The sequence below is a fragment of the Pristiophorus japonicus genome, unplaced genomic scaffold (assembly GCF_044704955.1).
Source record: "Pristiophorus japonicus isolate sPriJap1 unplaced genomic scaffold, sPriJap1.hap1 HAP1_SCAFFOLD_361, whole genome shotgun sequence".
Lineage (NCBI taxonomy): Eukaryota > Metazoa > Chordata > Chondrichthyes > Pristiophoridae > Pristiophorus > Pristiophorus japonicus.
Window position 1 is genome coordinate 693 of NW_027253446.1, and position 11,808 is coordinate 12,500.

Sequence of the window (11,808 nt, forward strand, 5' to 3'; positions counted from 1 at the left end):
CACCTCTTTCTCCCCCCCCTCACCTCTTTCTCCCCCCCCTCACCTCTTTCTCCCTCCCCCCTCACCTCTTTCTCCCTCCCCCCTACCTCTTTCTCTCCCCCCCCTCACCTCTTTCTCCCCCCCCCCCCTCACCTCTTTCTCCCCCCCCTCACCTCTTTCTCCCCCCCCCACTCACCTCTTTCTCCCCCTCCCTCACCACTCCCCCTCCCTGCTGTGTGAACTTGCATCCTGACACTACAGTCCATTCTTCCCGCAGGTCCAGCCCCGCCCAGCCCGCAGGACAGGCACAAGCTCACCTGGATTTTCCAATCTCCTTTCAGCTCCCAGAGCATTTCCACAGAACCCTTCCTCCGGGAGAGCGAGGGCGACCTGCTGGTGGAGATTGGGCCGAGGTGAGTCCGGGACTAGAGGCAGCGAGTGTGTACAGGAGATCAGGGGGGGGCCGTTACCTGTTCCCCGTGGCGGTGGGGGGGGGAGATCCGTTCCCCGTCTCTGGGGGGGGGCACACCGTTCCCCATGTCCGGGGGGGGGTGTGTCCGTTCCCGTGTTGGGGGGGTGGGGGGTCCGTTCCCCAGGTTGGGGGGTGGAGGGGGCCCGTTCCCCGTGTCGGGGGATTCATTCCCCTTGCCGGGAGCCTGTTCCCTGTTCCCTGTGTCGGGGGTCCATTCCTTGTTCCCCGTGCCGGGGGTCCATTCCTTGTTCCCTGTGCCGGGGGTCCATTCCTCGTTCCCCATGTTGGGGGCTTGTTCCCGTTTCCCTTGTCGGGGGTCCGTTCCCCGGGCCGTGGTGTTTTCGGATTTTTGGCCGTCGCTCCTCACCCTGTATGTAAATTTCCTGTCTCAGGTTGAACTTCTCCACGGCCTGGTCAACCAATGCGGTTTCTATCTGTCAGTCCATCGGGTTAGCGGAGGTGGATCGCATCGAGTGCTCACGCCGATACCTCCTGAAGGTGAGAGGCATTGGTCCGTACACAGCACCGGCACACGGGGACACCGACACATGGGGCCACCGACACACGGGGACACCGGCACACGGGCAGTGGGAGGCATTCAAGGAGGAGATCCTGAGTGTACAGAGCAAGTATGTTCCCTTAAAGAAAAAGGGTGGGACTAACAAATCTAGGGTCCCCTGGATATCATGGGACATACAGGGTAGGATAAAGATACCGAGAGCTCAATACTGCAGAAACTCTCGGGCAGTATAGAATGTGGAAGGGTGAAATTAAAAAGGAAATTAGGAAAGCAAAGAGGGAATAAAAAAATATTGGCAAGTAAAATCAAGGAAACTCAAAGATGTTTTATAAATACATTAAGAGCAAGAGGATAACTAAAGAAAGAATTGGGCCTATTGGAGACCATAAAGGTACTGCGTGTGGAGGCGGAAGATGGTTCTTCATGAATACTTTGCATCGGTCTTCACAAAAAAGAGGGAGGAAGCAGACACTGCAGTAAAGGAGGAGTGTGAAATATGAGATGAGATAAACAGTGTGAGAGAGGCGGTATTAAGGGGTTCAGCACCTTTGAAAGTAGATCAATCCCCAGGCCCGGATGGAATGTATCCCAGGCTGTGAAGAGAAGCAAGGGAGGAAATAGCGGAAACTGGCCATCAATTTCCAATCCTCTCTGGCTACAGGCGTTTTGCCCAAGGACTGCTCACTGTGTACTGTTGTTTCGGGCTCAACTTTCCCCAATTATCTGCGCTGTTTTTTGGAGTAAATTCAAATCTCCCAAAGTTTCGCCAAATTTTTGCGCCAGCTAATTCACTTCGGTAGGATTTTTTAGGCTATGATCTTTTTACCTCATTGGTAACCTGCCACCCGCGCCAATTCTGGCCATTTAAGCAAGTTTGGCCAAGTCCGAATATTTTTTAGGACGGCGTATGTGTCCGCTCTGAAAAACCTTCTGGGCCGTTAAAATCAGGGCAGCTAAGGGAATCAGTGTAGCAGATCCAGTTCCACGGCCGGGACAGCAGCGGCGGAGGGGGGGTGGAGAAGAGAGAGAGGGGGTGGGGGCATTCGGTCCGGGCTAGGAGCGGCACCAGGGGAGTGGGCCTTTCAGACTGGGCTAGGAGTGGCACCGGGGGAGGGGAGGGGAGGGGGGCCTTTTGGTCTGGTCTAGGAGTGACACCAGTGGGGGGAGGTGGCATTCGGTCCGGGCTAGGAGCGGCACTGGGCACCAGCGGGGGGGGGGGGGGAGAGGGGGCCTTTCCAATTCATACAGTTTACAGGATAGACTTTTGGCACAAAGACTCGTTAATATTTTCATGTTGGTAAGCTGCTGCCTTAAATAGCTGCAATGTGCAATGTGTTTGTGCAGGTTGCTGAGAGCTGGCCAGAATGTGTTGTATGTGTCACTTTCCAGCCCCAGCCTCAGCCCGCAGTGTGTCCCTTGTCACCCACAGAGCTGAAGGACAATGTGTGTCGGGCCACATTCACAAGTTCAAACGGGAAAACTTGCAACTTTTTTTTTGGCGTAGTCAGGCAGAAAAAGATCATCTGTAACTCTTCAACTTCGCCAACAATCTGCAGTGTGGAAAATTCAGCCCCGAGAAAGGGAGTAAATACAGGCCAGTTAGCTTAACCTCGGTGGGGGGCAAATTGTTAGAAAATATACTGACGGACAGTATTAATCGTCATTTAAAAAGACACAGATTAATCAAGGATAGTCAGCATGGATTTGTTAAGAGAAGGTCGTGTCTGACTAACTTGACTGAATTTTTTGAGGAGGTAACCAGGGTGGCAGTGCGTATGATGTAGTGTATATGTATTTTAGCAAAGCTTTTGATAAGTCCCACATGGCAGACTGGTCATGGAATTAAAAGCCCATGGGATCCAGGGCAAAGTGACAAGTTGGATCCAAAATTGGCTCAGAGGCAGGAAGCAAAGGGTAATGGTTGATGGATGTTTTTGTGACGAAGGCTGTTTCCAGTGGGGTTCCACAGGGCTCAGTGCTGGGTCCCTTGCTTTTTGTGGTATATATCAATGATTTAGACTTGAATGTTGGGGGTACGATTAAGAAGTTTACAGATGATACAAAAATTAGCTGTGTGGTTGATAATGAAGAAGAAAGGTGCAGACTGCAGGAAGATATCAATGAACTGGTCAGGTGGGCAGAACAGTGGCAAATAACATTCAATCTGGAGAAGTGTGAGGTAATGCATTGGGGAGGGCTAACAAGGCAAGAGAATACACATTAAATGGTAGGACACTGAGAAGTGTAGAGGAACAAAGGGACCTTGGAGTGCATGTCCACAGATCCCTGAAGGTAGCAGGCCAGGTAGATAAGGTGGTTAAGAAGGCATATGGAATACGTGCCTTTGTTAGCCGAGGCATAGAATACAAGAGCAGGGAGATTATGCTTGAACTGTATAAAATACCAGTTAGGCCGCAGCTTGAGTACTGCGTGAGGTTCTGGTCATGACATTACAGGAAAGATGTGAGGGTACAGAGGAGATTTACGAGGCTGTTGCCGAGACTGGAGAATTTTAGCAATGAGTAAAGATTGGATAGGCTGGGTTTGTTTTCTTTGAAACAGAAGATGCTGAGGGGAGACCTGATTGAGGTGTGTAACATTATGAGGGGCCTGGATAGAGTGAATAGGAAGGACCTATTTCCCTCAGCAGGAAGGTCAACAACCAGGGGGCATAGATTTAAAGTAACTGGTAGGAGGTTTAGAGGGGATTTGAAGATAATTTTTTTACCCAGAGGGCGGTGGAGGTCTGGAACTCACTGGTTGTAGAGGCAGGAATACTCACCACATTTAAAACTACTTGGATGTGCACCTGAAGTGCTGTAACCTGCAGGGCTACGGACCGAGAGCTGGAGAGTGGGCTTAGGCTGGGATAGCTCTTTGTCGGCTGGCGTGGCCACGATGGGCCGAATGTCCCCCTCCTGTGATTGTCTCTGATTCTCTGATTGTATTGCTGGTGTGTGGGACAGTTGCAGGGGGAGGCGGAGCAGTGCGGAGATGCTGCCCGGTGTGAGCTGCTGGCTCCCTTTTACGATCGGATGACGGAGTGCCTCTATCAACGACCCATCGAGACGTTCCAAGTGTCGGCCCAGCCGGCGGGTGTGTACACAGTGGGCGTGGTGAATGGAGGGAAAGGAGCGCTGGAGAAAGCAAACCGTGAACTGGGTGAGTACGGGCGGTGGGGGGGGGGGCACTGGGTGAGTACGGGCGATGGGGGGGGGGCACTGGGTGAGTACGGGCGATGGGGGGGGCACTGGGTGAGTGGGGGGGGTCACTGGGTGAGTACGGGCGGTGGGGGGGGCACTGGGCGAGTACGGGCGGTGGGGGGGGCACTGGGTGAGTACGGGCGGTGGGGGGGGGGCACTGGGTGAGTACGGGCGGTGGGAGGGTCACTGGGTGCGTACGGGCGGTGGGGGGGGCACTGGGCGAGTACGGGCGGTGGGGGGGGCACTGGGTGCGTACGGGCGGTGGGGGGGGCGCACTGGGCGAGTACGGGCGGTGGGGGGGCACTGGGTGAGTACGGGCGGTGGGGGGGGCGCACTGGGCGAGTACGGGCGGTGGGGGGGGCACTGGGTGAGTACGGGCGGTGGGGGGGGGCACTGGGTGAGTACGGGCGGTGGGGGGGGGCACTGGGCGAGTACGGGCGGTGGGGGGGGGCACTGGGCGAGTACGGGCGGTGGGGGGGGGGCACTGGGCGAGTACGGCGGTGGGGGGGGCACTGGGCGAGTACGGGCGGTGGGGGGGGCGCACTGGGTGAGTACGGGCGGTGGGGGGGGCGCACTGGGTGAGTACGGGCGGTGGGGGGGGGCACTGGGCGAGTACGGCGGTGGGGGGGGCACTGGGCGAGTACGGGCGGTGGGGGGGGCACTGGGTGAGTACGGGCGGTGGGGGGGGCACTGGGTCAGTGTGGGCAGTGGGGGGAGGCACTGGGTGAGTGTGGGGGGGGGGCACTGGGTCAGTGCCGGCAGTGGGGGGGGGGCACTGGGTCAGTGCGGGTAGTGGGGGGGTGGGGGGGGGGGGCACTGGGTGAGTACGGGCGGTGGGGGGGGGCACTGGGTGAGTACGGGCGGTGGGGGGGGGCACTGGGTGAGTGTGGGGGTGGCAGTGGGTCAGTGCGGGCAGTGGGGGGTGGGGGGGGCACTGGGTGAGTACGGGCGGTGGGGGGGGGCACTGGGTGAGTACGGGTGGTGGGGGGGGGCACTGGGTGAGTACGGGCGATGGGGGGGCACTGGGTGAGTGTGGGGGGGCACTGGGTGAGTACGGGCGATGGGGGGGCACTGGGTGAGTGTGGGGGGGCACTGGGTGAGTACGGGCGGTGGGGGGGGCACTGGGCGAGTACGGGCGGTGGGGGGGCACTGGGTGAGTACGGGCGGTGGGGGCGGCACTGGGTGAGTACGGGCGGTGGGGGGGGGCACTGGGTCAGTGCGGGCAGTGGGGGGGGCACTGGGTGAGTGCGGGCAGTGGGGGGGGCACTGGGTGAGTGCGGGCAGTGGGGGGGGCACTGGGTCATTGCGGGCAGTGGGGAGGTGGGGGGGGGGGCACTGGGTCAGTACGGGCAGTGGGGGGGGGCACTGGGTGAGTACGGGCGGTGGGGGGGGCACTGGGTGAGTACGGGCGGTGGGGGGGGGGCACTGGGTGAGTGTGGAGGGGGGCACTGGGTCAGTGCGGGCAGTGGGGGGGGCACTGGGTGAGTACGGGCAGTGGGGGGGGCACTGGGTGAGTACGGGCGGTGGGGGGGGCACTGGGTGAGTACGGGCGGTGGGGGGAGGCACTGGGTGAGTGTGGGGGGGGGCACTGGGTCAGTGCCGGCAGTGGGGGGGGGGCACTGGGTCAGTGCGGGTAGTGGGGGGGTGGGGGGGGGCACTGGGTGAGTACGGGCGGTGGGGGGGGGCACTGGGTGAGTACGGGCGGTGGGGGGGGGGGCACTGGGTGAGTGTGGGGGGGGCAGTGGGTCAGTGCGGGCAGTGGGGGGGTGGGGGGGGCACTGGGTGAGTACGGGCGATGGGGGGGCACTGGGTGAGTGTGCGGGGGGCACTGGGTGAGTACGGGTGGTGGGGGGGGGCACTGGGTGAGTACGGGCGATGGGGGGGCACTGGGTGAGTGTGGGGGGGCACTGGGTGAGTACGGGCGGTGGGGGGCGGGCACTGGGTGAGTGTGGAGGGGGGCACTGGGTCAGTGCGGGCGGTGGGGGGGGCACTGGGTGAGTACGGGCGTTGGGGGGGGGCACTGGGTCAGTGCGGGCAGTGGGGGGGGCACTGGGTCATTGCGGGCAGTGGCGAGGTGGGGGGGGGCACTGGGTCAGTACGGGCAGTGGGGGGCACTGGGTGAGTACGGGCGGTGGGGGGGGGCACTGGGTGAGTACGGGCGGTGGGGGGGGGCACTGGCTGAGTGTGGAGGGGGGCACTGGGTCAGTGCGGGCAGTGGGGGGGGCACTGGGTGAGTACGGGCGGTGGGGGGGGCACTGGGTGAGTACGGGCGGTGGGGGGGGCACTGGGTGAGTGTGGAGGGGGGCACTGGGTCAGTGCGGGCAGTGGGGGGGGCACTGGGTGAGTACGGGCGGTGGGGGGGGACACTGGGTGAGTGTGGGGGGGCAGTGGGTCAGTGCGGGCAGTGGGGGTGGGTGGGTGGGGGGGGCACTGGGTGAGTACGGGCGGTGGGGGGGGGCACTGGGTGAGTGTGGGGGGGGCAGTGGGTCAGTGCGGGCAGTGGGGGTGGGTGGGGGGGGCACTGGGTGAGTACGGGCGGTGGGGGTGGGCACTGGGTGAGTACGGGCGGTGGGGGGGCACTGGGTGAGTACGGGTGGTGGGGGGGGGCACTGGGTGAGTGTGGGGGGGCACTGGGTGAGTACGGGCGGTGGGGGGAGCACTGGGCGAGTACGGGCGATGGGGGGGGCACTGGGTGAGTGTGGGGGGGCACTGGGTGAGTGTGGGGGAGGCACTGGGTGAGTTCGGGCGGTGGGGGGGGGCACTGGGTGAGTACGGGCGGTGGGGGGGCAGTGGGTCAGTGCGGGCAGTGGGGGGGTGGCGGGGGGGCACTGGGTGAGTACGAGCGGTGGGGGGGGCAGTGGGTCAGTGCGGGCAGTGGGGGGGTGGCGGGGGGCACTGGGTGAGTACGGGCGGTGGGGGGGGCACTGGGTGAGTGCGGGCAGTGGGGGGGGCACTGGGTGAGTACGGGCGGTGGGGGGGTGGGGGGGGCACTGGGTGAGTACGGGCGGTGGGGGGGCAGTGGGTCAGTGCGGGCAGTGGGGGTGTGGGGGGGGCACTGGGTGAGTGCGGGCGGTGGTGGGGGGGGCACTGGGTGAGTGCGGGCGGTGGTGGGGGGGGCACTGGGTGAGTACGGGCGGTGGTGGGGGGGGCACTGGGTGAGTACGGGCGGTGGGGGGGGCACTGGGTGAGTACGGGCGGTGGGGGGGGGTACTGGGTGAGTACGGGCGGTGGGGGGGGCACTGGGTGAGTGCGGGCGGTGGGGGGGGCACTGGGTGAGTACGGGCGGTGGGGGGGGCACTGGGTGAGTACGGGCGGTGGGGGGGGCACTGGGTGAGTACGGGCGGTGGGGGGGGGCACTGGGTGAGTACGGGCGGTGGGGGGGAGCACTGGGTGAGTACGGGCGGTGGGGGGGGCACTGGGTGAGTACGGGCGGTGGGGGAGGCACTGGGTGAGTTCGAGCGGTGGTGGGGGGGCACTGGGTGAGTACGGGCGGTGGGGGGGGGGGGCACTGGGTGAGTACGGGCGGTGGGGGGGGGGCACTGGGTGAGTACGGGCGGTGGGGGGGGCACTGGGTGAGTACGGGCGGTGGGGGAGGCACTGGGTGAGTTCGAGCGGTGGTGGGGGGGGCACTGGGTGAGTACGGGCGGTGGGGGGGGGGCACTGGGTGAGTACGGGCGGTGGGGGGGGCACTGGGTGAGTACGGGCGGTGGGGGGGGGCACTGGGTGAGTTCGAGCGGTGGGGGGGGGGCACTGGGTGAGTACGGGCGGTGGGGGGGGAGGGGCGCATCGAGGTACAATTAGAGAGTGGGATTGCAGGGAATGACGGTGTGAGTATTGAAGGATGTGTCGACTGTTGGAGCCTCCTTCGACCTAATGGTCCCCGCCTCCTCTCCGCAGGCCTGGCCTTCGACCTCTGGGATCTGGAATATTACACCGGACTCTTCCAGAAGGTGGGGCGCAATCCCACCAGCGTGGAGTGCTTCGACCTGGCGCAATCCAACAGGTGAGTCTCCTCGGTGAGCCCCGCCCCTCTCCCCCATTGCCCCGCCCCTCTCCTCCATTGCCCCGCCCCTCTCCCCCACGACCCCGCCCTTTTCCCCTGTGGCCCCGCCCCATTCTCCGATAGCCCTCTTTCAATCTCAGACTCATCCCACTGCTCAGTCTCTTCCTCTCTTTCTGCCCTCCTCGCTGTCTCTCTCACTCTGCCTCGCACGCTCTCTCTCTTGCACTCTCTCTCTCTCTTCCTCACTCTGTCTCGCTCTCTCTCTCTCTGCCTTCGACTCTCTCTCTCTCTCTGCCTTCGACTCTCTCTCTCTCTCTCTGCCTTCGACTCTCTCTCTCTCTCTCTCTGCCCTCGACTCTCTCTGCCCTCGTCTCTCTCTCTCTCTCTCTCTCTCTCTCTCTCTCTCCTCGTCTCTCTCTCTCTCTCTGCCCTCGTCTCTCTCTCTCTCTCTCTCTGCCCTCGTCTCTCTCTCTCTCTCTCTCTCTCTCTCTCTGCCCTCATCTCTCTCTCTCTCTCTCTCTCTGCCCTCGTCTCTCTCTCTCTCTCTCTTTCTCTCTCTCTCTCTCTCTCTCTCGTCTCTCTCTTTCTCACTCTGTCTTGCTCTCTCTCTCTCTGTCCCACTGACCCCTCAGTGTCTCTGCCCCACTCTCTGGTAGTTTCTGTATTCTGGGCTTTCTCCGGCGGCCCTGGATTAACTGGTTGCTTTGTTATCCTCAGTGAGCACAGCCGCCATTGGTTGGTGATTGATGGGGAAGCCAAGAGGGAGAGTCTTTTCGATCTGATCATGAAGACACAGGATTACAGCAACAACAACAACATCATAAAATTCTGTGACAACAGCAGGTCAGCCGCGGGGAGGGGGAGGTGTGGAGGGGATGGGGGGAAGGGGAGGTGTGGAGGGGACGGGAGAGGCTGAAGGTGACGAGGGGACGGGGAAAGGAGGGGCGGGGAGGAGTGAGTAGGGGACGGGGGGTGGTGTGGAGGGGGAAGGGGGAGGTGTGTGTGGGACGGAGGGGGTGGGGGCGGAGGATACGGTAGCATCACCCACTCGCGTGGGGCGGAGAGGCGACTCCGACACGCAGGGACGAGTGTTCGTGTCTCCGGTTCCTGTCAAATGCCCCGGTTGGTATAAAATAGTTTGATGGTTGAATTTCCCCGCAGTGCGATTGAGGGGAAAGCGATCGAGTGTCTGTACCCCAGCGAGCGGGCGCGAGCGAGCAAGGTGGAGGTGCACAAAACCACGAGACACGTCATCTTCACCGCGGAAACACACAACTTCCCCACAGGCGAGTGCGCGAACAGCGCGATTCTCTCTCGTGGGTCAGAGAAACATAGAAAATAGGTGCAGGAGTAGGCCATTCGGCCCTTCGAGCCTGCACCACCATTCAATAAGATCATGGCTGATCATTCCCTTAGTACCCCTTTCCTGCTTTCTCTCCATACCCTTTGATCCCTTTAGTCGTAAGGGCCATATCTAACTCCCTCTTGAATATATCCAATGAACTGGCATCAACAACTCTCTGCGGTCAGGAATTCCACAGGTTAACAACTCTCTGAGTGAAGAAGTTTCTCCTCATCTCAGTCCTAAATGGCTTACCCCTTATCCTTAGACTGTCCCCTGGTTCTGGACTTCCCCAACATCGGGAACATTCTTCCCGCATTGAACCTGTCCAGTCGCGACAGAATAAGTTTCTATGAGATCCCCTCTCATCCTTCTAAACTCCAGTGAAGACAGGCCTAGTCGATCCAGTCTCTCTTCATATGTCAGTCCTGCCATCCCGGGAATCAGTCTGGTGAACCTTCGCTGCACTCCCTCAATAGCAAGAATGTCCTTCCTCAGATTAGGAGACCAAAACTGAACACAATACTCCAGGTGGGGCCTCAAGGCCTCACTGTCAACCCTTTAAATCACTCACCAGTTTATTCTACCCAAGTCACATCTCATACCATCGAAGTTACCTTTCCCCAAGTTCAGGACCCTAGTCTCTGAATTAACTGTGTCACTCTCCATTTTAATAAAGAATTCTACCATATTATGGTCATTCTTCCCCAAGGGGCCTCGCACAACAAGATTGTTAACTAGTCCTTTCTCATTACACATCACCCGGTCTGGGATGGCCAGCCCTCTAGTTAGTTCCTCGACATATTGGTCCATCCTTAATACACTCCAGGAAATCCTTCTCCATCGTATTGCTACCAGTTTCGTTAGCCCAATCAACATGTAGATTAAAGTCGCCCTTTATTGCTGTACCTTTATTGCACGCATTCCTAATTTCTTGTTTGATGCTGTCCCCATCCTCATTACTACTGTTTGGTGGTCTGTACACAACTCCCACTAGCGTTTTCTGCCCTTTGGTATTCCGTACTTCCACCTGTACAGATTCCACATCATCCAAGCTAATGTCCTTCCTTACTATTGCGTTAATTTCCTCTTTAACCAGCAACGCCACCCCACCTCCTTTTCCTCTCTATCTATCCTTCCTAAATGTTGAATACCCCTGGATGTTGAGTTCATGATGCCAATTACATCATATCCGTTAACTGCTATCTGCTCTCTCAGTGCTACCCGCTGGTTTCCTCTCTCACTGTTTCAGGTGTGGCTCCGTTCAGTGGGGCGACCACGGGGACCGGCGGCCGGATCCGGGACGTGCAGTGCACAGGTCGAGGGGCCCATGTGATCGCAGGAACTGCAGGATACTGCTTCGGCAATCTGCTGTGTCCAGGTACGGCAGCTGTGTGTGGAGTCCAGGTACGGGAGCTCTGTGTCGGGTCCGGGTACGGGAGCTCTGTGTCGGGTCCAGGTACGGGAGCTCTGTGTCGGGTCCAGGTACGGGAGCTCTGTGTCGGTTCCAGGTACGGGAGCTCTGTGTGGGGTCCAGGTCCGGCAGCTCTGTGTGGGGTTCAGGTACGGGAGCTCTGTGTGGGGTCCGGGTACGGGAGCTCTGTGTGGGGTTCAGGTACGGGAGTTCTGTGTGGGGTCCAGGTACGGGAGCTCTGTGTGGGGTTTAGGTACGGGAGCTCTGTGTGGGGTTCAGGTACGGGAGCTCTGTGAGGTCCAGGTACGGGAGCTCTGTGTGGGGTTCAGGTACGGGAGCTCTGTGTGGGGTTCAGGTACGGGAGTTCTGTGTGGGGTCCAGGTACGGGAGCTCTGTGTGGGGTTTAGGTACGGGAGCTCTGTGTGGGGTTCAGGTACGGGAGCTCTGTGGGGTCCAGGTACGGGAGCTCTGTGTGGGGTTCAGGTACGGGAGCTCTGTGTGGGGTTCAGGTACGGGAGCTCTGTGTGGGGTCCGGGTACGGGAGTTCTGTGTGGGGTCCAGGTACGGGAGCTGTGTGTCGGGTCCAGGTACGGGAGCTGTGTGTCGGGTCCAGGTACGGGAGCTGTGTGTCGGGTCCAGGTACGGGAGCTGTGTGTCGGGTCCAGGTACAGGAGCTGTGTGTCGGGTCCAGGTACGGGAGCTGTGTGTCGGGTCCAGGTAGGGGAGCTGTGTGTCGGGTCCAGGTACGGGAGCTCTGTGTCGGGTCCAGGTACGGGAGCTCTGTGTCGGGTCCAGGTACGGGAACTCTGTGTCGGGTCCAGGTACGGGAGCTCTGTGTCGGGTCCAGGTACGGGAACTCTGTGTCGGGTCCAGGT

At 60.8% G+C, this 11,808-nt stretch overlaps 1 protein-coding gene across 1 annotated transcript in view; it reads left to right on the forward strand.

Annotated features, from left to right (window-relative positions):
* Window positions 1-222: 222 nt before the first annotated feature.
* pfas (phosphoribosylformylglycinamidine synthase) overlaps window positions 223-11,808 on the forward strand; it is a gene marked incomplete at its 5' end in the record, with an annotated part of 77,438 nt that continues 65,852 nt past the window's right edge. Inside the window, 7 exons of the mRNA XM_070872764.1 lie at window positions 223-392; window positions 844-949; window positions 3,938-4,133; window positions 8,072-8,177; window positions 8,895-9,020; window positions 9,339-9,463; window positions 10,772-10,900. Coding sequence (XP_070728865.1) covers window positions 223-392; window positions 844-949; window positions 3,938-4,133; window positions 8,072-8,177; window positions 8,895-9,020; window positions 9,339-9,463; window positions 10,772-10,900 — 958 coding nt within the window. The remainder of the gene's footprint in view (window positions 393-843; window positions 950-3,937; window positions 4,134-8,071; window positions 8,178-8,894; window positions 9,021-9,338; window positions 9,464-10,771; window positions 10,901-11,808) is intronic.